The sequence below is a fragment of the Oncorhynchus nerka genome, linkage group LG3 (genome assembly GCF_034236695.1).
Source record: "Oncorhynchus nerka isolate Pitt River linkage group LG3, Oner_Uvic_2.0, whole genome shotgun sequence".
Taxonomy (NCBI): Eukaryota; Metazoa; Chordata; class Actinopteri; order Salmoniformes; family Salmonidae; genus Oncorhynchus; species Oncorhynchus nerka.
The window spans coordinates 69,502,026-69,529,799 of NC_088398.1; the positions used below are offsets into that span (position 1 = coordinate 69,502,026).

The following is a 27,774-nucleotide window of genomic DNA, read 5'->3' on the forward strand; positions in this document are numbered from 1 at the left end:
GGGGAGAATAAGGGGGTCAGGTAATTCATCACCTGTAAATGGTTATAAGGAAAACTGGTTAGGGACAGAAAGCATGCGTGGAAGGCTATAAACCATTTGTATTCTATAGATTTTTGTGTGTTTTTTGGGATGTAACTTCTTGCAACTTGGGGGCAGTCATTCATAAGATGATGGGTCTGCTCATAGGTTTAAATGGTTAAGTCAGTCTCAATGTGACTTGGATTTAAAAGGAATAGTGCAGAGACTTGTGCAAAACAATATGGTGGAAGGAAACGCTCCATCGTCCATGTTCACATCAATTCAAGGCTTTTTACAACTTTTCTCAATTGCTTGGACAATTCCTGGAACAACTCACCATTTTGTCAAATGTTCACACACAATTTTACAGAAATGTAACTTCTGGATCCCAATTCAAACTTTGCCCTCAGTCAACACACACAAGCTGTAAAAAAAACTCAGACTACAGGCAAAATGCCTTAGAAAACCCTGGATAGACTCCACAGACACATCACCACAGGCGTCCACCATTGCCTCCAGGAGGTTTTGCTGTGTGTAAGGGTTGCTGTCATATACTCTCCACCGCCATGCTGAGAAAAATTACGCAATCGAATTCAGAAATGGGGAATATGCTGGCAAAAAAAGAATAGTGAACCTGGGGTGGTCATTGAACCAGGAGCGAACAAGAGCAGCCCCATGGAAACTCACGTTATCCTAAATGACAACATATTAGGCTTGCTCTGGTTGCCCTGGCTCCCCATCCTGTTGAAGAATGTTATTGTACAGGTGACCAATAATGTTGTGCCCCCTTTTGTTAGTTTGAACCCTGCCTCGTCGATGAAGATGTACTCCTGTGGGTCAGCCATGGCATCCAGTTTAAAGATTCTCTACAGAAGTAAAAAAAAAAAAAAAAATTCATTTTACTGTACTACAAATACAGTACTGTAGTGTACTACTGTACTGGAATGAAAGATTGTGTACTGCAGTTACTGTAGTTACTGTAACATATTACTATACAATTCTGTATTGATATGCTGGAGAGATGGGCCATACTCTACATATTGTAAAAGTTCTGTACCATATAGCAATTACCTGCACATACTGGAATCGTTGCTCCTTAACTCTGTTTGAATTCCTTTCAAAAGGCACACAGTACAGCTGCTTTGTCCTTATTTGGTTCTTCTGAACGATCCGGTCAATGGTGGAAATGCTGATGCTGTCAATTCCTTGGAAGACTACCAGGTTTTCAACTATTTGGGTTTGAATTTCCCTCAAACAGATGGCATTATTGGCAATCACCATATTCTCCAGGGCAGTCTCCTGCTCAGCTGTGAGAAGTCTCCGCCTACCTCCAATACCTCTCAGTCCTGTAAAAATGAAATCTGACCATTACTGACCTATGATCAGCCATTACTGTGGTTAAAAACTACACTGAGATTCAGTCTGTATGCACTACAACATTACATGTATCACAGTAGCAAAAAGTCAAATGACACGTTTTCCCTTCTGAAAGTACGGACAATGGATGCAACCGTGTAACGGCTTAGGTTGGGTTGCACTAGCTGTCCAGGTTCTCTCATAGTCCTCCCATGTATGAGCACATGATAAACTAGGGTGGCACGGATTTCATCTGAGATTACTTGTTGTTGTTGTTGTCGCCGCCCTCTTCCTCTCTGTTGTCTTGCAACTTGGGCATTGTTAGGATCCATTGTTTCAAAGCACACGGACACGCCTCTAGGCCCTATTTATTGATCCTGTCATTCTGATGGGTGTGTTAACAATTTATAGGCTTAGTGTTTGCACCTGGAGAAAGGTGTAATCTTTGAGTTTAGGTTGTAATGACTTGAGTTAATTATACTGAGAGCATGTGTTTGGTGAAGGAATATATAGTGGAATAAATGATTTATTTGGCCACTTTTGTGTAAGGTTTTGCAGAAAGAGTTTTGAATATTGAAACGTGTGGAAACAGGTGAATAGTGTTTACGGTGAAAGGGAAACGTGTGTGTTTTTGGGAATGACTTGTGTTTTTGTGCGATAGGAACATGTTTTGTGATTAAGCAAATGAGAAAAACTGTAACTTTAGTAGTGTATGTAAGAAGAACCAAGTTAGCTACCTAGACAATTGTTTGCATGTTAGCTAGGGATAGCTAGTGTTAGTGATGTACAAGCTAGGCCTATTTGAAACACAGTCATTTACTGGTCACATTTATTCCCACCAAATTCATTTGCTTGAAAACTTCCCAAAAGCTTAGTTTTGGAGTCAAAGATAATAATTCCACAATAGTTTTCATTTTTCAAATGGGTTTATTTGTTAATCATTTTATTTCAGTTTACTAATTCGTTTTTTTCATGATTAGTTCTCATTTTAGTTTCAGTTTAAGTTTACTATATTAAACTAATGCACCACTGGGACTCAGGAACGTCTGGACACTGGACAGGGACCAAAATGTAGGCGTTCATTAATAATAGTTTATTACTGGCACACAATCTACTAACCACAACAGACAGTCAATAACCAAGCCATTTTGTGTTATATCTCTTCAATAAAAGAGTAAGCTGTCTATCTTTACATAAAAGCTAAGCACTGACTAAGGCCTGACTGTGTCTGGGTCATGAGCCTGGACATTGGGCAGGTATGGCAGTATGGGCTATTTAGGTTGTAGGCCTGTGACAACTCGTCCTGCTATAAATGTTGATTACCTGTTTCATACCTATCACCAGGGCCAGCTCCAGGCATAAGCAACATAAGTCGGGGTCTCAACTTACTATTGAGAGTTAGAATAGTAGAATACTGAAGGTGCAAGTTCGATTTTTGGTTCTTTATCAGCAATTTTTCTCTTATGTCATCACTGGCAGTCACTCAATTAGCCATGTCAGCTAACAATTTTAAGCTTGCTAGACTAATTTACCAATCTATCTAAACTTAGTAGTAATCTAGGCATACTACCGACAGGGTACGCAGGGCATGTGCCCAGGGGCCCTGACCTCCATGGAGTCCCCATTGATTACACTCTCACTCTCACAAATGTACTTTAAAACTGAAAACAATTATCTCCACCACATGGCAAAAGGGGTAGTTGAACAAAATGTGCTGTAAAACTGGATCCATTTTTCTCTCCGCCCCATGGCAAAATGTGTAGAACTGCAGAAAACATGCTTTAAAATTGCAACATTTTCTCTCCGCCCCATGGCAAAATGTGTAGAACTGCAGAAAACATGCTTTAAAATTGCAACATTTTCTCTCCGCCCCATGGCAAAATGTGTAGAACTGCAGAAAACATGCTTTAAAATTGCAACATTTTCTCTCCGCCCCATGGCAAAATGTGTAGAACTGCAGAAAACATGCTTTAAAATTGCAACATTTTCTCTCCGCCCCATGGCAAAATGTGTAGAACTGCAGAAAACATGCTTTAAAATTGCAACATTTTCTCTCCGCCCCATGGCAAAATGTGTAGAACTGCAGAAAACATGCTTTAAAACTGCAACATTTTCTCTGCACAGTAAATTTGTCAGTGTTTCACCACTACCTTAGATAACATATGGTCCCACTCTACAGTGTATAAAGCACTCTGATTGTAGTGTTATACATTTAGAGTGTTAATGTAACACTTCCCAGTGTAAAAAGCTGCATTAGACATCAAATTTAAAACTGTGGCGTTATTTAAACTCACAGCGTTATTTAAATTCAAAACTAGTGTTAATCTAGAGTTAACTCCTATTAATGTTATGCAAAACGGGTTACAGTAAGTGATTTTGGGTGTCGTTTTAACATTATATGGTGTAAAGCCTCATTTGCTTATTTCACATGGTACCTTTTCTTTTCGAGTGAATTGTAGAGTTACCACCCATGAATGTATTTGTTAATGACAGAGACATGGTTGTTGAATGCTTTCCTTTTAAAGACCCGTGGCTTTCACCAAATGAGTACCTAGGTGAATGTTATCATTACATTTTTTACTTTATGACAATACATTACATATATCATAAGACCTTACTTTCATGGCCTAGTTTTTACCCTACCAGAGTGGTGTTAGGAAAATCCTGGTTTACAAATGACAGGCCAGATCAGGCCTGCAAGTCACATTATGCTAGCTGGCAAAGTTGATGTGTAATTCCTTTTCAGCCAGAGTTGGGATATCCAACAGTTGGAATTTGTGATCATCTGCAACCTGCATTTGGAATGAAATCTGGAAAAGGAGACTACCTAAACCATTTAAACCGGAACAACCATTTCTGCGATGGGTGCAATAAATCTAACTAGCTGATTGGATAAGTTTAGAGACATTTATGATATTTATCTTTGTGTAGCTTAATATTAATCAATCAATTCATATGCAAAAACACAGATACAGTTGAAGTCAGAAGTTTACATACACCTTATCCAAATACATTTAAACTAGGATTTTCACCATTTCTGACATTCAAACCAAGTAAAAAGTCCCTGTTTTAGGTCAGTTAGGATCACCACTTTATTTTAAGAATGTGAAATGTCAGAATATTAGTAGAGAGAATGATTTATTTCATCACATTCCCAGTGGATCAGAAGTTTACATACACTCAATTAGTATTTGGTAGCATTGCCTTTAAATTGTTTAACTTGGGTCAAAAGTATCGGATAGCCTTCCACAAGCTTCCCACAATAAGTTGGGTGTATTTTGGCCCATTCCTCCTGACAGAGCTGGTGTCAGGTTTGTAGGCCTCCTTGCTCGCAAATGCTTTTTCAGTTCTGCCCACACATTTTCTATGGGATTGAGGTCAGGGCTTTGTGATGGCCACTCCAATACCTTGACTGTTGTCCTTAAGCCATTTTACCACAACTTTGGAAGTATGCTTGGGGTCATTGTTCATTTGGAAGACCCATTTGCAACCAAGCTTTAACTTCCTGACTGATGTCTTGAGATGTTGCTTCAATATATCCACATAATTTTCCTGCCTAATGACGCTATCTATTTTGTGAAGTGCACCAGTCCCTCCTGCATCAAAGCACCCCCACAACATGATGCTGCCACCCCCGTTCTTCATGGTTGGGATGGTGTTCTTCAGATTGTAAGCCTCCCCCTTTTTCCTCCAAACATAATGATGGTCATTATGCCCAAACAGTTCTATTTTTGTTTCATCAGACCAGAGGACTTTTCTCCAAAAAGTACAATCTTTGTCCCCAAGTGCAGTTGCAAACGGTAGTCTGGGTTTTTTATGGCGGTTTTGGAGCAGTGGATTCTTCCTTGCTGAGCGGCCTTTCAGGTTATGTTGATATAGGACCCGTTTTACTGTGGATATAGATACTTTTGTACCTGTTTCCTCCAGCATCTTCACAAGGTCTTTTGCTGCTGTTCTGGGATTGATTTTCACTTTTCGCACCAAAATACGTTCATCTCTAGGAGACAGAACACATCTCCTTCCTGAGCGGTATGACGGCTGCGTGGTCCCATGGTGTTTATAGTTGCGTACTATTGTTTGTACAGATGAACGTGGTACCTTCAGGCTTTTGCCAAAACTATAGTTAGTTAACAAGAAATTTGTAGAGTGGTTGAAAAATGAGTTTTAATGACTCCAACCTAAGTGTATGTAAACTTCCGACTTCAACTGTATGAAAAACAATACTAAAAAACTACCTGCATAGCATGGGCTCTATAGTGTCGCAGCGGTCTGCATCACAGTGATAGAGGCATCACTACAGACCCTGGTTCGATTCCAGGCCGTGATTGGGAATCCCATAGGTCAGCGCACAATTGGCCCAGCGTCGCCCGTGTTAGGGTTTGGCCGGGGTAGGCCGTCATTGTAAATAAGAATTTTCTTGATTACTTAAACACGAAAACAGGTTCCTTTAGCACAAAAACCCATACCCTTACGTCATACCCTTACGTCATTACCAAGAATTTGTAAGTCGCTCTGGATAAGAGCGTCTGCTAAATGACTTAAATGTAAAATGTAAATGTAAGAACACACACACATTTCCCATAACCGTCCACACGTTTCAATATTCAAAACTCTTTCTGCAAATCCTTACACAAAAGTGGCCAAATAAATAATTAATTGCATTCATTCACCAAACACATGCTCTCAGTACAATTACCTCAAGTCATTACAATCTAAAATCAAAGAGCACACCTTTCTCCAGGTGCAAACACTAAGCCTCAAAATTGTTAACACACCAATCAGAATTGCAGGATTAATAAATAGGGCCTAGAGGCATCTCCATGTGCTTTGGAACAATGGACCCTAACAATGCCGACGTTGCAAGACAACAGAGAGGAAGAGGGCGACAACAACAACAACAACAACAACAACAACAAGTAATCTCAGATTAAATCTGTGCCACCCTAGTTTATCATGTGCTCATACATGGGAGGACTATGAGAGAACCTGGACAGCTAGTGCAACCCAACCTAAGCCGTTACACGGTTGCATCCATTGTCCGTACTTTCAGAAGGGAAAATGGGTAATTAGTCTTTTTGCTACTGTGATACATGTAATGTCATTGTTCATATAGACTGAATCTCCACTTTGTTCTCAGCGTAGTTTTTAACCACAGTAATGGCTGATCATAGGTCAGTAATGGTCAGATTTCATTTTTACAGGACTGAGAGGTATTGGAGGTAGGCGGAGACTTCTCACAGCTGAGCAGGAGACTGCCCTGGAGAATATGGTGATTGCCAATAATGCCATCTGTTTGAGGGAAATTCAAACCCAAATAGTTGAAAACCTGGTAGTCTTCCAAGGAATTGACAGTGTCAACATTTCCACCATTGACCAGATCGTTCAGAAGAACCACATAAGGACAAAGCAGCTGTACTGTGTGCCTTTTGAAAGGAATTCAAACAGAGTTAAGGAGCAACGATTCCAGTATGTGCAGGTAATTGCTATATGGTACAGAATTTTTACAATATGTAGAGTATGACCCATCTCTCCAGCATATCAATACAGTACTTTATAGTAATGTGTTACAGTAACTGCAGTACACAATCTTTCATTACACAATAACATTCTTCAACAGGATGGGGAGCCAGGGCAACCAGAGCAAGTCTAATATGTTGTCATTTAGGATAACGTGAGTTCCCATAGTCTCCTCTGGTTCGCACCTGGTTCAATGACCACCCCAGGTTCACTATTTTTTTACCAGCATATTCTCCAATTCCGATTGCTTAATTTTTCTCAGCATGGCGGTGGAGAGTATATGACAGCAACCCTTACACACAGCAAAACCTCCTGGAGGCAATGGTGGACGCCTGTGTTGATGTGTCTGTGGAGTCTATCCAGGGTTTTCTAAGGCATTTTGCCCACGCTGTCTGGCAAGAGCAAACGTAATGTGTGACTGTGATGAGATATTATGGTCGGACCCAGACCTGAGACGAGATGACGAGAACACTGATGCTGATGCTGAGTAACCTGTACATTTTCTGTATTTGGAAATAAAGCTTTTGGAAAATGGGTATTCTATTGTGCATGGACTCTTCCTTACATGTTTTTATTAACACTGGCCATTTTGCTGTGTACATGCATGGACAAATGTGTAGAATTACAGGAAATTAACTTAAAATGTTATCTGAACTCTCAAGAGGGGGGCCACAAAATGTTATTTTCCTCGAGGTGGAGGGAAAACAAATATTGCTTAGGGCCCCCAAAATGCTAGACCCGGCCCTGCCTATCATGTCCAACGGGGAAAACTCGTTACAGGCTGCTCGCGCAGGGGAAAGTCACGGTTTAATATTTTTTATTCCATCACACCACTTGGTGGACTAGGGGATTCCTACTGAATCCTATTGCAATGTGGGAGGAGGGGCGGAAGTGGATGAAGTGGTTCCACAGCCGATTGGATAATGTTTCTTCAGATTCAGTTGTGGAAACGAAGCTGAACGCGACCGCGCAGTGATTTCAGAAAGAGTGGAGAGTGTCGGAGGTTTCAGAGCGCGGAAGGAAGCAAGGGTTAATTTGACGGAAGACCGAGGTTTTGGGAAGCGGCGTTTTAAACTGCTTGTATGGACTAAACTTGGAGTTCACCGGTGTGAAAGCGTGCATTATGCATTCAGACTGCAGGCTGCTATGGGCAGAGCGGTAATGGTGGGCAGGGGACCGACAGGGACCAGGCTTTTCTTCTTGTCGACTGTCATCATCCTCACCGCCAGAAGCAGTCGAGCGCAGCAAGGTTGGTGTCTGTCGGTGCCACTCAATGTAACCAAGTGTAATAAAAGTGTTACAAACTCGATATATATAGTCTTACTAGCTATACGTCGTTATGACGCAGTGGTCAAATGACGTTTGGCTACTCGGTTGCACTCGATAGTCAAGCGGCAGAGATTTTGTTGTCCTCAGCAAGGGAGCAAACAGAGACTATATCGCCAGATGGCCTACCTTACATGGCTCGTTCTCTCCCCTATCCCAAATATGTAGCCAGAATCAGACTGGAAAAGTTCCTCTTTTCTCCAAGTAGTTTGTTAGTCATTGAAATGGGTTATTGAAGTGTAGCCCACAGCCTATATATAAGGGGTAGACAGTGCAAAATAACACTAGTCATTTGTGGGCAGGATTTCAGGTAATGAAAGAGACAGCGATATCACAATTTGGTAGAATTTTGCCAAGGGGTTGAAGTGGTAGAGAGGGGTAAACAACCTCATATCAATTTATCGTGGCATTACAGGTAGTAACTAGTTAACAACTCTTCTTAATCCCGCGAACTAGGTTAATGTTCACGTGGTTTAGAAATGTATTACACTTCTCCAACGGACACTTGCACGGTTGGAAACGTTGGTGGTTGAGTACAGTGTTTGATTAGTGATGGTGTAAACTGACCCGAAAGCTGCTTCTCTCGAAGTCCAGCGGGATGGGGAGGCCACTGTGTTTTTGTCCAGTTCATCTGGCTAATGTCCAGCCAGTGTCAGTGATATTACATAACACCAGCCAGGCCGCCATAATGTATGACTGTCCACTGTTATCGCTGGTCCAAAAAAAAGCCATAACCCATTCCCCTATAGCTCCTAGCCTGTTCCCATATAGCTCCTAGCCTGTTCCCATATAGCTCCTAGCCTGTTCCCATATAGCTCCTAGCCTGTTCCCATATAGCTCCTAGCCTGTTCCCATATAGCTCCTAGCCTGTTCCCCTATAGCTCATAACCCCTAGCCCATTCCCCTATAGCTCCTAGCCTGTTCCCATATAGCTCCTAGCCTGTTCCCATATAGCTCCTAGCCTGTTCCCCTATAGCTCATAACCCCTAGCCCATTCCCATATAGCTCCTAGCCTGTTCCCATATAGCTCCTAGCCTGTTCCCATATAGCTCCTAGCCTGTTCCCCTATAGCTCATAACACCTAGCCCATTCCCCTATAGCTCCTAGCCTGTTCCCATATAGCTCCTAACCCCTAGCCTGTTCCCATACATCTCCTAACCCCTAGCATGTTCCCCTATAGCTCCTAGCCTGTTCCCCTATAGCTCCTAGCCTGTTCCCCTATAGCTCCTAGCCTGTTCCCATATAGCTCCTAGCCTGTTCCCATATAGCTCCTAGCCTGTTCCCCTATAGCTCCTAGCCTGTTCCCCATATAGCTCCTAGCCTGTTCCCCTATAGCGCATAACCCCTAGCCTGTTCCCCTATAGCTCCTAGCCTGTTCCCATATAGCTCCTAGCCTGTTCCCATATAGCTCCTAGCCTGTTCCCCTATAGCTCATAACCCCTAGCCCATTCCCCTATAGCTCCTAGCCCGTTCCCATATAGCTCCTAACCCCTAGCCTGTTCCCATACATCTCCTAACCCCTAGCCTGTTCCCATATAGCTCCTAGCCTGTTCCCATATAGCTCCTAGCCTGTTCCCCTATAGCTCCTAGCCTGTTCCCCTATAGCTCCTAGCCTGTTCCCCTATAGCTCCTAGCCCGTTCCCATATAGCTCCTAGCCCGTTCCCATATAGCTCCTAGCCTGTTCCCATATAGCTCCTAGCCTGTTCCCCTATAGCTCCTAGCCTGTTCCCCTATAGCTCCTAGCCTGTTCCCATATAGCTCCTAACCCCTAGCCTGTTCCCATACATCTCCTAACCCCTAGCCTGTTCCCCTATAGCTCCTAGCCTGTTCCCCTATAGCTCCTAGCCTGTTCCCCTTCTAGCCTGTTCCCCCTATAGCTCCTAGCCTGTTCCCATATAGCTCCTAGCCTGTTCCCCTATAGCTTCTAGCCTGTTCCCCCTATAGCTCCTAGCCTGTTCCCATATAGCTCCTAGCCTGTTCCCCTATAGCTCCTAGCCTGTTCCCCTATAGCTCCTAGCCTGTTCCCCTATAGCTCCTAGCCTGTTCCCCTATAGCTCATAACCCCTAGCCTGTTCCCCTATAGCTCCTAGCCTGTTCCCATATAGCTCCTAGCCTGTTCCCATATAGCTCCTAGCCTGTTCCCCTATAGCTCATAACCCCTAGCCCATTCCCCTATAGCTCCTAGCCTGTTCCCATATAGCTCCTAACCCCTAGCCTGTTCCCATACATCTCCTAACCCCTAGCCTGTTCCCCTATAGCTCCTAGCCTGTTCCCCTATAGCTCCTAGCCTGTTCCCATATAGCTCCTAGCCTGTTCCCATATAGCTCCTAGCCTGTTCCCATATAGCTCCTAGCCTGTTCCCATATAGCTCCTAGCCTGTTCCCCTATAGCTTCTAGCCTGTTCCCCTATAGCTCCTAGCCTGTTCCCCTATAGCTCCTAGCCCGTTCCCATATAGCTCCTAGCCCATTCCCATATAGCTCCTAGCCTGTTCCCCTATAGCTCCTAGCCTGTTCCCCTATAGCTCCTAGCCTGTTCCCCTATAGCTCCTAGCCTGTTCCCATATAGCTCCTAGCCCATTCCCATATAGCTCCTAGCCCGTTCCCCTATAGCTCCTAGCCTGTTCCCCTATAGCTCCTAACCCCTAGCCTGTTCCCCTATAGCTCCTAACCTGTAGCCTCTTCCCCTATAGCTCATAACCCCTAGCCTGTTCCCCTATAGCTCATATCCCCTAGCCTGTTCCCCTACAGCTCCTAACTCCTATCCTGCACCCCTATAGCTCCTTTACCCTAGCCTGTTCCCCTATAGCTCCTTTACCCTAGCCTGTTCCCCTATAGCTTTTAGCCTGTTCCCCTATCCTACACCCCTAGCCTGTTCCCCTATTTCTCCTAACCCTATCAGGCGTTCCCCTATAGCCTATCCCGTAGCCTGTTCCCCTGTAGCTCCTAACTCCTAGCCTGTTCCCATATAGCTCATTAACCCTAACCTGTAACCCTATAGCCTAGCCCCTAGCCTGTTCCCCTATAGCCTATCCCCCAGCCTGTTCCCCTGTAGCTCATTAACCCCTAGCCTGTTCCCCGTAGCTCCTAAACCCTAGCCTGTTCCCCTATAGCTCATTAACCCTTGCCTGTTCCCCTATAGCTCATTAACCCTAGCCTGTTTCCCTATAGCTGATTAACCCCCAACCTGTTTCCCTATAGCTCATTAACCCTAGCCTGTTTCCCTATAGCTCATTAACCCTAGACTGTTCCCCTATTAGAGATCGACCGATTATGATTTTTCAACGCCGCCGATACCGATTATTGGAGGACCAAAAATAGCCGATACCGATTAGTCGGACGATTTTTAAAATGTATTTGTAATAATAACAATTACAACAATACTGAATTAACACTTATTTTAACTTAATATAATACATCTATAAAATCAATTTAGCCTCAAATAAATAATGAAACATGTTCAATTTGGTTTAAATAATGCAAAAATAAAGTGTTGGAGAAGAAAGTAAAAGTGCAATATGTGCCATGTAAGAAAGCTAACGTTTAAGTTCCTTGCTCAGAACATGAGAACATATGAAAGCTCGTGGTTCCTTTTAACATGAGTCTTCAATATTTCCAGGTAAGAAGTTTTAGGTTGTAGTTATTATAGGAATTATATGACTATTTCTCTCTATACCATTTGTATTTCATTAACCTTTGACTATTGGATGTTCTTATAGGCACTTTAGTATTGCCAGTGTAACAGTATAGCTTCCGTCCCTCTCCTCGCTTCTACCTGGGCTCGAACCAGGAACACAACGACAACAGCCACCCTCGAAGCAGCGTTACCCATGCAGAGCAAGGGGAACAACCACTCTAAGTCTCAGAGCGAGTGATGTTTGAAATGCTATTAGTGTGCACCCAGCTAACTAGCTAGCCATTTCACATCGGTTTCACCAGTCTAATCTCGGGAGTTGATAGGCTTGAAGTCATAAACAGCAGAGCTGCTGACAAAACACACGAAAGTGCTGTTTGAATGAATGCTTACGAGCCTGCTGCCTACCATCGCTCAGTCAGACTGTTCTATCAAATCATAGACTTAGTTATAACATAATAACATACAGAAATACAAGCCTTAGGTCATTAATATGGTAGAATCTGGAAACTATAATCTCGAAAACAAGACGTTTATTCTTTCAGTGAAATACGGAACGGTTCCGTATTTTATCTAACGGGTGGCATCCATAAGTCTCAATATTCTTGTTACATTGCATAACCTTCAATGTTATGTCATAATTACGCAAAATTCTGGCAAATTAGGCATCCCAAACTGTTGCATATACACTGACTCTGCGTGCAATGAACGCAAGAGAAGTGACACAATTTCGCCTGGTTAATATTGCCTGCTAACCGGGATTTATTTTAGTTAAATATACAGGTTTAAAAATATATACCTCTGTGTATTGATTTTAAGAAAGGCATTGATGTTTATGGTTAGGTACACGTTAGAGCAACGATACACACCGCATCAATTATATGCAACGCAGGACACGCTAGATAAACTAGTAATATCATCAACCATGTGCAGTGAACTAGTGATTATGATTGATTGATTGTTTTTTGTAAGATAAGTTTAATGCTAGCTAGCAACTTACCTTGGCTTACTGCATTCGCGTAACAGGCAGGCTCCCCGTGGAGTGCAATGTAAGGCAGGTGGTTAGAGCGTTGGACTAGTTAACTGTAAGGTTGCAAGATTGAATCCCCCGAGTTGACAAGGTAAAAATCTGTCCCTGAACGAGGCAGTTAACCCACCCACTAGGCCGTCATTGAAAATAAGAATGTGTTCTTAACTGACTTGCCTAGTTAAATAAAGATTAAATAAAGGTGTAAAAAAATAAAGGTATCCAAAAATGCCCTAATTATTCGGCACTTCCGATTAATCGGTCGACCTCTATCCCCTACAGCTCATTAACCCTGTACCCCTATAGCTCTTAACCCCTAGCCTGTTCCCCTAGAGCTCATTAACCATAACATGTTCCCCTATAGCTCCTAACCCCTAGCCTGTTCCCCTATAGCTCCGAACCCATAGCCTGTTCCTCTATAGCTCATTAACTCTAACCTGTAACTCTATAGCTCCCAACCCCTAGCCTGTTCCCCTATAGCTCAAACCCCTGTTCCCCTAGCTCCCAACCCCTGTGTTCCCCTATAGCTCATTAACCCCCGCCTGTTCCCCTATAGCTCCCAACCCCTAGCCTGTTCCCCTATAGCTCATTAACTCTAACCTGTAACCCTATAGCTCCCAACCCCTAGCCTGTTCCTCTATAGCTCATTAACCCCTAGCCTGTTCCTCTATAGCTCCCAACCACCAGCCTGTTCCGCTATAGCTCATTAACCCTAACCTGTTCCCCTATAGCTCCTAACCCCTAGCCTGTTCCCCTATAGCTCATTAACCCTAGCCTGTTCCCCTATAGCTCCTAACCCCTAGCCTGTTCCTCTATAGCTCATTAGCTCATTAACCCTAACCTGTTCCCCTATAGCTCCTAACCCCTAGCCTGTTCCCCTATAGCTCATTAACCCTAGCCTGTTCCCCTATAGCTCCTAACCCCTAGCCTGTTCCTCTATAGCTCATTAGCTCATTAACCCTAACCTGTTCCCCTATAGCTCCCAACCCCTAGCCTGTTCCCCTATAGCTCATTAACCCTAACCTGTTCCCCTATAGCTCCTAACTCCTAGTCTGTTCCTCTATAGCTCATTAACTCTAACCTGTAACCCTATAGCTCCTAACCCCTAGCCTGTTCCCCTATAGCTCATTAACCCCTAGCCTGTTCCTCTATAGCTCATTAACTCTAACCTGTAACCCTATAGCTCCCAACCCCTAGCCTGTTCCCCTATAGCTCATTAACCCCCGCCTGTTCCCCTATAGCTCCCAACCCCTAGCCTGTTCCCCTATAGCTCATTAACCCTAACCTGTTCCCCTATAGCTCACTAACCCCTAGCCTGTTCCTCTATAGCTCATTAACTCTAACCTGTAACCCTATAGCTCCCAACCCCTAGCCTGTTCCCCTATAGCTCATTAACCCCTGCCTGTTCCCCTATAGCTCCCAACCCCTAGCCTGTTCCCCTATAGCTCACTAACCCTAACCTGTTCCCCTATAGCTCCTAACCCCTAGCCTGTTCCCCTATAGCTCCTAACCCCTAGCCTGTTCCCCTATAGCTCCTAACCCCTAACCTGTTCCCCTATAGCTCATTAACTCTAACCTGTAACCCTATAGCTCCCAACCCCTAGCCTGTTCCTCTATAGCTCATTAACCCCTAGCCTGTTCCTCTATAGCTCCCAACCACCAGCCTGTTCCGCTATAGCTCATTAACCCTAACCTGTTCCCCTATAGCTCCTAACCCCTAGCCTGTTCCCCTATAGCTCATTAACCCTAGCCTGTTCCCCTATAGCTCCTAACCCCTAGCCTGTTCCCCTATAGCTCATTAGCTCATTAACCCTAACCTGTTCCCCTCATAGCTCCTAACCCCCCTAGCCTGTTCCTCTATAGCTCATTAACCCCGCCTGTGCCCCTATAGCTCCCAACCACCAGCCTGTTCCCCTATAGCTCCTAACCCCTAGCCTGTTCCTCTATAGCTCATTAACTCTAACCTGTAACCCTATAGCTCCCAACCCCTAGCCTGTTACCCTATAGCTCCTAACCCCTAGCTTGTTCCCCTATAGCTCATTAACCCTAACCTGTTCCCCTATAGCTCCCAACCCCTAGCCTGTTCCCCTATAGCTCATTAACCCTAGCCTGTTCCCCTATAGCTCCTAACCCCTAGCCTGTTCCCCTATAGCTCATTAACCTCAGCCTGTTCCTCTATAGCTCATTAACCCTAACCTGTTCCCCTATAGCTCATTAACTCTAACCTGTAACCCTATAGCTCCCAACCCCTAGCCTGTTACCCTATAGCTCCTAACCCCTAGCTTGTTCCCCTATAGCTCATTAACCCTAACCTGTTCCTCTATAGCTCATTAACCCTAACCTGTTCCCCTATAGCTCCCAACCCCTAGCCTGTTCCCCTATAGCTCATTAACCCTAGCCTGTTCCCCTATAGCTCCTAACCCCTAGCCTGTTCCTCTATAGCTCATTAGCTCATTAACCCTAACCTGTAACCCTATAGCTCCCAACCCCTAGCCTGTTCCCCTATAGCTCATTAACCCCTGCCTGTTCCCCTATAGCTCCCAACCCCTAGCCTGTTCCCCTATAGCTCACTAACCCTAACCTGTTCCCCTATAGCTCCTAACCCCTAGCCTGTTCCCCTATAGCTCCTAACCCCTAGCCTGTTCCCCTATAGCTCCTAACCCCTAACCTGTTCCCCTATAGCTCATTAACTCTAACCTGTAACCCTATAGCTCCCAACCCCTAGCCTGTTCCTCTATAGCTCATTAACCCCTAGCCTGTTCCTCTATAGCTCCCAACCACCAGCCTGTTCCGCTATAGCTCATTAACCCTAACCTGTTCCCCTATAGCTCCTAACCCCTAGCCTGTTCCCCTATAGCTCATTAACCCTAGCCTGTTCCCCTATAGCTCCTAACCCCTAGCCTGTTCCCCTATAGCTCATTAGCTCATTTACCCTAACCTGTTCCCCTATAGCTCCTAACCCCTAGCCTGTTCCTCTATAGCTCATTAACCCCCGCCTGTGCCCCTATAGCTCCCAACCACCAGCCTGTTCCCCTATAGCTCCTAACCCCTAGCCTGTTCCTCTATAGCTCATTAACTCTAACCTGTAACCCTATAGCTCCCAACCCCTAGCCTGTTACCCTATAGCTCCTAACCCCTAGCTTGTTCCCCTATAGCTCATTAACCCTAACCTGTTCCTCTATAGCTCATTAACCCTAACCTGTTCCCCTATAGCTCCCAACCCCTAGCCTGTTCCCCTATAGCTCATTAACCCTAACCTGTTCCCCTATAGCTCCTAACCCCTAGCCTGTTCCCCTATAGCTCATTAACCTCAGCCTGTTCCTCTATAGCTCATTAACCCTAACCTGTTCCCCTATAGCTCCCAACCCCTAGCCTGTTCCCCTATAGCTCCCAACCCCTAGCCTGTTCCCCTATAGCTCATTAACCTCAGCCTGTTCCTCTATAGCTCATTAACTCTAACCTGTAACCCTATAGCTCCTAACCCCTAGCCTGTTCCCCTATAGCTCATTAACCCCTAGCCTGTTCCTCTATAGCTCATTAACTCTAACCTGTAACCCTATAGCTCCCAACCCCTAGCCTGTTCCCCTATAGCTCATTAACCCCCGCCTGTTCCCCTATAGCTCCCAACCCCTAGCCTGTTCCCCTATAGCTCATTAACCCTAACCTGTTCCCCTATAGCTCACTAACCCCTAGCCTGTTCCTCTATAGCTCATTAACTCTAACCTGTAACCCTATAGCTCCCAACCCCTAGCCTGTTCCCCTATAGCTCATTAACCCCTGCCTGTTCCCCTATAGCTCCCAACCCCTAGCCTGTTCCCCTATAGCTCACTAACCCTAACCTGTTCCCCTATAGCTCCTAACCCCTAGCCTGTTCCCCTATAGCTCCTAACCCCTAGCCTGTTCCCCTATAGCTCCTAACCCCTAACCTGTTCCCCTATAGCTCATTAACTCTAACCTGTAACCCTATAGCTCCCAACCCCTAGCCTGTTCCTCTATAGCTCATTAACCCCTAGCCTGTTCCTCTATAGCTCCCAACCACCAGCCTGTTCCGCTATAGCTCATTAACCCTAACCTGTTCCCCTATAGCTCCTAACCCCTAGCCTGTTCCCCTATAGCTCATTAACCCTAGCCTGTTCCCCTATAGCTCCTAACCCCTAGCCTGTTCCTCTATAGCTCATTAGCTCATTAACCCTAACCTGTTCCCCTATAGCTCCTAACCCCTAGCCTGTTCCTCTATAGCTCATTAACCCCCGCCTGTGCCCCTATAGCTCCCAACCACCAGCCTGTTCCCCTATAGCTCCTAACCCCTAGCCTGTTCCTCTATAGCTCATTAACTCTAACCTGTAACCCTATAGCTCCCAACCCCTAGCCTGTTCCCCTATAGCTCCTTAACCCTAACCTGTTCCCCTATAGCTCCTAACCCCTAGCCTGTTCCTCTATAGCTCATTAACCCTAACCTGTTCCCCTATAGCTCCTAACCCCTAGCCTGTTCCCCTATAGCTCATTAACCCCCGCCTGTTCCTCTATAGCTCCTAACCCCTAGCCTGTTCCCCTATAGCTCCCAACCACCACCCTGTTCCGCTATAGCTCATTAACCCTAACCTGTTCCCCTATAGCTCCTAACCCCTAGCCTGTTCCCCTATAGCTCATTAACCCTAACCTGTTCCCCTATAGCTCCTAACCCCTACCCTGTTCCTCTATAGCTCATTAACCCTAACCTGTTCCCCTATAGCTCCTAACCCCTAGCCTGTTCCCCTATAGCTCATTAACCCTAGCCTGTTCCCCTATAGCTCATTAACCCTAGCCTGTTCCCCTATAGCTCCTAACACATAGCCTGTTCCCCTATAGCTCATTAACCCTACCCTGTTCCCCTATAGCTCATTAACCCTAGCCTGTTCCCCTATAGCTCATTAACCCTAGCCTGTTCCCCTATAGCTCCTAACCCCTAGCCTGTTCCCCTATAGCTCATTAACCCTAGCCTGTTCCCCTATAGCTCATTAACCCTAGCCTGTTCCCCTATAGCTCCTAACCCCTAGCCTGTTCCCCTATAGCTCATTAACCCTAGCCTGTTCCCCTATAGCTCATTAACCCTAGCCTGTTCCCCTATAGCTCATTAACCCCTAGGCTGTTCCCCTATAGCTCCTAACACATAGCCTGTTCCCCTATAGCTCATTAACCCTAGCCTGTTCCCCTATAGCTCATTAACCCTAGCCTGTTCCCCTATAGCTCATTAACCCTAGCCTGTTCCCCTATAGCTCCTAACACATAGCCTGTTCCCCTATAGCTCATTAACCCTAGCCTGTTCCCCTATAGCTCATTAACCCTAGCCTATTCCCCTATAGCTCATTAACCCTAGCCTATTCCCCTATAGCTCTTAACCCCTAGCCTGTTCCCCTATAGCTCATTAACCCCTAGCCTGTTCCCCTAGAGCTCATTAACCCTAGCCTATTCCCCTATAGCTCTTAACCCCTAGCCTGTTCCCCTAGAGCTCATTAACCATAACCTGTTCCCCTATAGCTCCTAACCCCTAGCCTGTTCCCCTATAGCTCATTAACCCCCGCCTGTTCCTCTATAGCTCTTAACCCCTAGCCTGGTCCCCTAGAGCTCATTAACCATAACCTGTTCCCCTATAGCTCCTAACCCCTAGCCTGTTCCCCTATAGCTCCCAACATCTTTTTTTGGTCCTCCAATAATCGATATCGGTATCGACATTGAAAATCATAATCGGTCGACCTCTAATCTCTAGGAGACAGAACGCGTCTCCTTCCTGAGTGGTATTACGGCTGCGTGGTCCCATGGTGTTGATACTTGCATACTACAGATGAACGTGGTACCTTCGGGCATTTCGAAATTGCTACCAAGGATGAACCAGACTTTTTTTTCTGAGGTCTTGGCTGATTTCTTTTGATTTTCACATGATGTCAAGCAAAGAGGTTCTGAGTTTGAAGGTAGGCCTTAAAATACATCCACAGGTACCACTCAAATTGACACAAATGATGTCAATTAGCCTATCAGAAGCTTCTAAAGCCATGACATCATTTTCTGGAATTTTCCAAGCTGTTTAAAGGCACAGTCAACTTAGCGTATGTAAACTTCTGACCCACTGGAATTGTGATACAGTGAATTATAAGTGAAGTAATCTGTCTGTAAACAATTGTTGGAAAAATGACTTGTGTCATGCACCAAGTAGATTTCCTAACCGACTTGCCAAAACTATAGTTAGTTAACAAGAAATGTGTGGATTGGTTGAAAAACAAGTTTTAATGACTCCAACCTAAGTGTATGTTAAAGTCTGACTCCAATTGTATGTCACAGGCGGCTGGTAGAACTGTAATTTGGGAGGATGGCTCATACTAATGCCTGGAACAGATTTAATGGAATGGTATCAAACACATACAACACTTAGTTGCTTGATACTGTTCCATTCATTCCATTTTAGCCATCGTTATGATCTCTCTTCCCCTCACCAGCCTCCTGTGATGTATGTATATGTGTCCAGCCATCACTCATTGTGTGTATGTGTGTCCCTGCAGGCGATGGCTGTGGCCTGAGTGTTTTGGGCCCTTGCAGTGGGAGCCTGTCGTCTCTGGGTTACCCTGGTACGTACCCTAACCACACGGTGTGTGAGTGGGAGATCAGCGTGCCACAGGGCCGGAGGCTCCACTTCCGCTTCGCTGACCTGGACATAGAGGAAAACAACTGTCAGGTCAACTACCTCAGGATCTACGATGGTATAGGACCTCATAGGACCCAGATAGGTGAGAGAGGGAAATGGGGAAGGAGGGAGGGAGATCATCAGGAAGAGGGAGGGGTATGAAATATACTGACACTGTCATATAGTGATTGCCATTGATTATGCACAGTATATGACAGACATATCAATACAATAACACTGTCTGTACCACTGTATGAATGTAGATAATAACCTCTAGTTCAGAGTACAAGATGAAGTTGTACTGCCGAGGTAGGATAATGGAACTAGTGAGTTCTATGCTATTGAACTGACCCTCTCCTCCTCTAGTGAAGTTCTGTGGTCTGGGCCTGAATGTTCCTGATCTCATCCTGTCCAGTGGGAACCAGGTCACCGTCCAGTTCATGAGTGGGACCCACCAAAGTGGGCGGGGCTTCTCCCTGGCCTACTCCACCACAGAACACACAGGTACCAGGGGTTAAAAGTGAGGGGGCAGGGCTGCTGCTGGTGTCCAAACTTTCAGATATAACAATGTCACTAAGGGCCCAATCATAGGCTGTGTTGACTCTTAGTTGAGATCACAAAATATTGTTTTACAGTAACGTTGTGCCCCCATGACTAAGAGAGTTGCCAAGGTAACAGTGTGTGTGTATGTGTTTGCATGATTAGGGGTCTCTTTTGAGTCATATTAAAGATGCTTCTCTTCTCCGTCTCTTTTCCCTTGACTCCTCTGTCTTCCTTCTCTTCCTTAATGGAGAAATAACTATTTTACATCTATTACAGTGACTGGCATCTGTAAGTGGTGTCTCCTGCTGCTCTCCTTCTGTCAGTGAGTGGGAGATATATGGAGTGAATTCAGTTGCAGGGAAACGTGAGGAAAGTGATCTGCTGTAATATGGAGTGTTACACAGATGGCTGGCATTTACCTCTACATATAGCTGTGCGTGTGTTACTGCATTTTTGGTTTTACTATCCTTGTGAGGACCAGAAGTCCTTATAAGGATAGTAAAATAAGGAACATTCAGACACGTGGTGACATTTCGCCAGTCTCTACAAGGTACAGGGCTATTTTATGCATAGGAGTTAGGGTTACAATTAGGGTTAGGAGTTAAGCTTAGGTTAAGGGTTAGGTTAAGGGTTAGGAGTTAAGCTTAGGTTTAGGGTTATGGTTACAATTAGGGTTAGGAGTTAAGCTTAGGTTAAGGGTTGGGTTAGGAGTTAAGCTTAGGTTTAGGGTTAGGTTAGGAGTTAAGCTTAGGTTAAGGGTTAGGTTAGGAGTTAAGCTTAGGTTTAGGGTTAGGAGTTAAGCTTAGGTTAAGGGTTAGGTTTAGGGTTAGGCTTAGGGTTAGGTTTAGGGTTAGGTTAAGGGTTAGGAGTTAAGGTTAGGTTTAGGGTTAGGTTTAGGGTTAGGAGTTAAGCTTAGGTTTAGGGTTAGGAGTTAAGCTTAGGTTTAGGGTTAGGTTTAGGGTTAGGAGTTAAGCTTAGGTTTAGGGTTAGGGTAAGGGTTAGGGTTAGGGTTAGGAGTTAAGCTTAGGTTAAGGGTTAGGTTTAGGGAAAATAGGATTTTGAATGGAAATCAATTGTTTGGTCCTCACAAGGATAATACATAAATTATGTGTGTGTTTTTAATTCTGAAGTTCAGCTCTGTGTGAGCATTGTGCGTGTCTTTATGTGAGTGTGTGACTAACAGAGAGAAGGTAAAGATGTGGCATAGTGAGAGATGAGGAGGTGAATAGAGAAGGAAGTTACTGGATAGTTTCAGGAGAGGGCAGATGGAAGGACAGGGAGGCTTAGGCCGGGATTCAATACAAACCCTGCTACAGTATTCAGAGCCCTTGACCTTTTCCACATTTTGTTACTTTATAGCCTCGCTCGAAAATGGATTAAATCAAAAAATGCCCTCAACAATCTACACACACTACACCATAATCACAAAGTGAAAATAGGTTGTTAGAAATGTTGGCAAATGTATACAAAATCAAAAACAGAAATACCTGTTGTGGAAATTCTTACAGCATGACACTCAAAGTCAATGTTAAATGAATCATTGTTTATTGTCAGCGTACTGGAGAGGTTCAAACAAACTTAGTGAACGTCTGTCAGGAGCTCTAACGAGACAGTCCTGTTTAGTTCTTCTATATACTGCAGACAAGTCATATTTGCATGATTTAGCTTATTCATAATGAATTAATCATTAACGTTTGCTTCATTCAAGTGACCGACCAATACTGGGTCATGCATGTGACAGACCAATACCTCACAGGGCTTCTCTCTAAGCTAAGACCTTGAAACTGAGATATCCCTTTCCCTAAACAAGGTTCTGGGTGTACTGCCAAATTGCAGACACTGATAGTGAGGATTTGTTCAATCAGTAATTTGCATGAACACACATTGGTTTATAGAAAAGCACAAACGGAGAACACAGAAATGTATGAATGAAAAAGCACCAACATTTTCAATCACATTCCTTATTTATATAAGTATTCAGCCCCTTTGCTATGAGACTCAAAATTGAGCTCAGATGCATCCTGTTTCCATTGGTTATCCTTGAGATGATTCTACAACTTGATTGGAGTACACCTGTGGTCAATTTAATTGATTGGACATCATTTGGAAAGGCACACACCTGTCTACATAAGGTCCCACTGTTGACAGTGCATGTCAGAGCAAAAACCAAGCCGTGAGGTCGAAGGAATTGTCTGTAGAGCTCAGACAGGATTGTGTTGAGGCACAGATCTGGGGAAGGGTACCAGTGGCCTCTATCATTCTTGAATGGAAGAAGTTTGGAACCCCCAAGACTCTTCCTAGAGCTGGCCGCCCAGCCAAACTGAGCAATCAGGGCAGAAGGGCCTTGGTCAGGGAGATGACCAAGAACCTGATTGTCACTCTGACAGAGCTCTAGAGTTCCTCTGTGGAGATTGGATAACCTTCTAGAAGGACAACCATCTCTGCAGCACTCCACAAATTGGGCCTTTATGGTAGAGTGGCCAAACGGAAGCCACTCCTCAGTAAAAGGCACATGACAGCTTGCTTGGAGTTTGCCAAAAGGCACCTAAAGACTCTCAGACCATGAGAAACAAGATTCTCTGGTCTGATGAAACCAATATGGAACTCTTTGGTTGAATGCCAAGCGTCACGTCTGGAGGAAACCTGGCACCATCCCTACGGTGAAGAATGCAGCATCATGAGGATGTTTTTCAGTGTCAGGGACTGGGAGACTAGTCAGGATTGAGGCAAAGATGAACGGAGCAAAGTACAGAGAGAAATCATTGGTGAAAACCTGCTCCAGAGCACCCAGGACCTCAGACTGGGGGCGAAGGGTTACCTTCCAACAGGACAACAACGCTAAGCACACCGCCAAGACAATGCAGGAGTGGCTTCGGGACAAGTCTCTGAATGTCCTTGATTGAACATCTCTGGAGAGACCTGAAAATAGCTGTGCAGCAACCTGACAGAGTTTGAGAGGATCTGCAGAGAAGAATGGGAGAAACTCCCAAAATACAGGTGTACCAATCTTGTAGCATCATACCCAAGAAGACTCGAGACTGTAATTGCTATCAAAGGTGCTTCAACAAAGTACTGAGTAAAGGGTCTGAATTCTGTAAATGTGTTTTTATTTTATTTTTTATTATTAATCTGCTTTGTCCTTATGGTGTATTGTGTGTAGATTGATGAGAAGAAAAAAAAACAATTTAATCAGTTTTAGAATAAGGCTGTAATGTAACAAACTGTGGAAAAAGTAAAGTGGTCTGAATACTTTCCGAATGCACTGTACGCTTGACATTTAAAGGGAATTTCCAATTGAGCCGACATTGGCATTGTTACCTTGAATGCAATCTCCTGCGAACGCGGTAACATTGCCTTTAAAAGTTGCCTTATCTACAAGTTCAATCGGATGGTATCACTTAATGACTTAATGATGAGTTTTGCTGTTAACTCACCTCTGAACAGACATGCACATATACACACTAGACATAACTTGTGCACTGCTGTTGTAGTTCTAGCACTTTGTACCATTTTGTGCAGAGCACTTTCTTATCTCTGTTTGTGTTGCACAGTTCCAACAGTGTGTGTGCATTACAGTGAGAGTGCCAGGAACAGTGTGTGTGTCCACATCACCAACAAACTATCATGGTCCAAACTCACCAACAAAGTCATGAAGAGGGCACGACAACGCCTTTTCCCCTTTAGGAGACTGAAAAGATTTTTCATTGGTTCCCAGATCCTCAAAAAGTTATACAGCTGCACCATCGAGAGCGTCCTGACCGGTTGCATCACCGCCTGGTATGGCAACTGCTCGGCATCGGACTGTAAGGCGCTACAGAGGGTAGTGCGCTAGACTGGGACCTATATACTAGGCGGTGTCAGAGGAAGGCCCACAAAATTGGCATAGACTCCTGTTTTCTCTGCTACCGCACAGCAAGTGGTACCGAAGCACCAAGTCTAGGTCCAAACGGCTCCTTAACAGCTTATACCGCCAAGCCATGAGACTACTGAACAATTAGTCACATGGACTATTTGCATTGACCCACCTCAACTAACCTGGATCCCAGCATATTGACTCGTTACCGGTATCCCCTGTGTATAGGCTCATTATTGTTATTTTATTTTGTTATTTTTTATTCTTTTTTTAAACTTTAGTTTATTTTGTAAATATTTTCTTAACCAACAATGCAGTTGAAAGAAAATAGAGTTAAAAGGGCTTTTTAGTAAGCATTTCACCTGTTGTATTCAGCGCATGTGACAAACATTTGATTTAGATTTGATCCAGAACCTTTAGATTAATCCTACCTTATCTCTGTGTGTCTGGGCTTTGTCACACATCACTCCAAAGAGCTGTCCATCTCTGCAGACTAGAAGAGCCGGTGTGTGTGTGTGTACTGAGAGCCATTAGGGCAGTGCAGATCCAGCGTGTGTGATCACACTTCTGTTGCGTCAGGAGTCTGTCTACATCACCAGTCTCCCTGGAGTACTGTGGGGAGGGAAGAGACAGATGAGAAGGAGAGATATATATATATATATATTCACTTTGTATGTTGTCTACCTCACTTGCTTTGGCAATGTTAACACGTTTCCCATGCCAATAAAGCCTTTGAATTGAATGGAATTGAATTGATAGAGTGGATTGACAGGAAAGGAAGATGGAGGAGACTAAAGGGGAAGCAGGGTGATGGAGATAAGGGAGAGAGAGAAAGGTGGGAGAAGGGAGGAGTCCATTTGAATTGAAGAGACAAAGGAGAGAGGGGGAGGGGGGTTGGAGATTGATCCTGCCCAAGTTTTTATTTTTTATTCCTATACTCTGAAAGAAGGATATCAAATTACTGGAGACGGAAAGAGATAGGGTGAAAGACAGATTAATTTGTTATTGCTCATTCGCACGTCAGAGAGTGTTATATTGAGACAACATCACTGTGAGCTCCAGTATACAGGTAGTACTGAGCTAATGTAGACCTGGCCTACTCATCATCCTCTTGGTTTAGCAGAGCCACCTAGCAGGGCAGGCCAAGCATATCTACCTAGAATAGCTATCTAAGCGACCAACCGACTGATGGAAGTAATTTTCGAACGCTTTTACATGTAGAATCGGTTTGCAGTTTTCACTCGGTTTGCAAATTACGGGTGGCACTTTGATCAGAGGTGTGTGGGCGAAATAAGGGAGTCTGACAACATTACTGCCTGTGTAAATGTCCAATGTTTACTTCGCCATTATCATTTCATACATGGTACATCTTGTGTCACACTTAATGATGTCCCCATACTCCCCAGTTGTAGTGTACTAGTTCCGGTGTAACACCCATCCATCTACATTTTAGTCCGGCAGATGCTTGACAAACCTACCGGTCTGTCCCTGCCTTCACAATTCCTGGGCCTGCATGCTGGCTCACCAGTATAGGAAAGGCAAGGAAAGCAAAAAATATATATATAATTTGACTCTGGTACCCCCTGTATATAGCCCCCTCTGTACCGGTACCCCCTGTATATAGCCCCCTCTGTACCGGTATATAGCCCCTGTATATAGCCCCCTCTGTACCGGTACCCCCTGTATATAGCCCCCTCTGTACCGGTACCCCCTGTATATAGCCCCCTCTGTACCGGTACCCCCTGTATATAGCCCCCTCTGTACCGGTACCCCCTGTATATAGCCCCGCTATTTATATTTTACTGCTGCTCTTTAATTATTTGTTATTTTATTTGTATTTTCTTAAAACTACATTGTTGGTTAAGGGCTTGTAAATAAGCATTTCACTGTAAGTGTTGTATTCGACACATAACATTTGATTTGAATCAAGAAAGGGACTCATCTGTTTTTAGACGGGGAGGGGGGTGTGTGTGTGTGATGGGATGGTGGTTAGCAGTTTGAACAGCCACTCTGCTCTAAATCAAATTGTATTTGTCAAATGCCTTGTAACAGTGAAATGCTTACTGAAGGGCCCTTCCCAACAATGCAGAGAGAAAATTTGAAAAAGAATAGAAAAAGAATAACACAAGGAATAAATACACAGAGAAATGATAACATGGCTACAGTATATACACGGGGTAGCAGTACTGAGTTGATGTGCAGGGGTACGAGGCAATGGAGATACAGTGGCTTGCCAAAGTATTCACCCACCCTGGAATTGTTCCTATTTGGTTGCCTTACAACCTAGAATTAAAATCGTTTTTTGGGGGTTTTGGATCATTTGATTTATACAACATGCCTACCACTTTGAAGATGCTAAGTATTTGTTTGTGTGAAACAAACACGAAATAAGACAAAAAAAACAGAACTTGAGCGTGCATAACTATTCACACCCCCAAAGTCAATACTTTGTAGAGCCACCTTTTGCAGCAATTACAGCTGCGAGTCTCTTGGGGTATGTCTCTATAAGCTTGGCACATCTAGCCACTGGGATTTTTGCCCATTCTTCAAGGCAAAACTGCTTCAGCTCCTTGAAGTTTTATTAAAACATTTTTTTATTTCACCTTTATTTAACCAGGTAGGCTAGTTGAGAACAAGTTCTCATTTACAACTGTGACCTGGCCAGGATAAAGCATAGCAGTGTAAACAGACAACACAGAGTTACACATGGAGTAAACAATAAACAAGTCAATAACACAGTAGAAAGAAAGAAAATAGTCTATATACATTGTGTGCAAAAGGCATGAGGAGGTAGGTGGATAATTACAATTTTGCAGATTAACACTGGAGTGATAAATGATCAGATGGTCATGTGCAGGTAGAGATACTGGTGTGCAAAAGAGCATAAAAGTAAATAAATATAAACAGTATGGGGATGAGGTAGGTAAATTGGGTGGGCTATTTACCGATGGACTATGTACAGCTGCAGCGATCGGTTAGCTGCTCAGATAGCAGATGTTTGAAGTTGGTGAGGGAGATAAAAGTCTCCAACTTCAGCGATTTTTGCAATTCGTTCCAGTCACAGGCAGCAGAGAACTGGAAGGAAAGGCGGCCAAATTAGGTGTTGGCTTTAGGGATGATCAGTGAGATACACCTTCTGGAGCACGTGCTACGGGTGGGTGTTGCCATCGTGACCAGTGAACTGAGATAAGGCGGAGCTTTATCTGGACTTGTAGATGACCTGGAGCCAGTGGGTCTGGCGACGAATATGTAGCGAGGGCCAGCCGACTAGAGCATACAGGTCGCAGTGGTGTGTGGTATAAGGTGCTTTAGTAACAAAACGGATGGCACTGTGATAAACTGCATCCAGTTTGCTGAGTAGAGTATTGGAAGTTATTTTGTAGATGACATCGCCGAAGTCGAGGATCGGTAGGATAGTCAGTTTTACTAGGGTAAGTTTGGCGGCGTGAGTGAAGGAGGCTTTGTTGCGGAATAGAAAGCTGACTAGATTTGATTTTAGATTGGAGATGTTTGATATGAGTCTGGAAGGAGAGTTTACAGTCTAGCCAGACACCTAGGTACTTATTGGGGGTTGGCTACAGTCCAAATATTCTAGGTCGGAACCATCCAGGGTAGTGATGCTAGTCGGGCGTGCGGGTGCAGGCAGCGAACGGTTGAAAAGCATGCATTTTGTTTTACTAGCGTTTAAGAGCAGTTGGAGACCACGGAAGGAGTGTTGTATGGCATTGAAGCTCGTTTGGAGGTTAGATAGCACAGTGTCCAAGGAAGGGCCAGAAGTATACAGAATGGTGTCGTCTGCGTAGAGGTGGATCAGGGAATCGCCCGCAGCAAGAGCAACATCATTAAT

At 44.3% G+C, this 27,774-nt stretch overlaps 1 protein-coding gene and 1 long non-coding RNA gene across 6 annotated transcripts in view; both read left to right on the forward strand.

The window, feature by feature from the left end:
* Positions 1–6,215: 6,215 nt before the first annotated feature.
* Positions 6,216–7,418, forward strand: LOC115112989 (uncharacterized). Of its 4 annotated transcripts, none has more exons than XR_003861061.2 (4): positions 6,216–6,436; positions 6,576–6,850; positions 6,992–7,045; positions 7,154–7,418. It is a non-coding gene; the product is annotated as an uncharacterized LOC115112989 (long non-coding RNA). The 4 variants fall into 4 exon arrangements; XR_010460344.1 differs by lacking the exon at positions 6,992–7,045 and having other exon boundaries at positions 6,576–6,643; positions 6,752–6,850; XR_003861058.2 differs by having other exon boundaries at positions 6,992–7,418.
* A 269-nt stretch (positions 7,419–7,687) lies between these two features.
* LOC115112936 (discoidin, CUB and LCCL domain-containing protein 2-like) overlaps positions 7,688–27,774 on the forward strand; it is a 43,354-nt gene continuing 23,267 nt past the window's right edge. Inside the window, exons 1-3 of one of the 2 annotated variants that reach the window (XM_029640020.2) lie at positions 7,688–8,140; positions 19,410–19,634; positions 19,898–20,035. In XM_029640020.2, the coding sequence (XP_029495880.2) occupies positions 8,038–8,140; positions 19,410–19,634; positions 19,898–20,035 (466 nt within the window). In that variant the 5' untranslated portion in view covers positions 7,688–8,037. Of the gene's footprint in view, positions 8,141–19,409; positions 19,635–19,897; positions 20,036–27,774 lie in introns of those variants that run through there. The other variant, XM_029640028.2, reaches the window with a different exon arrangement.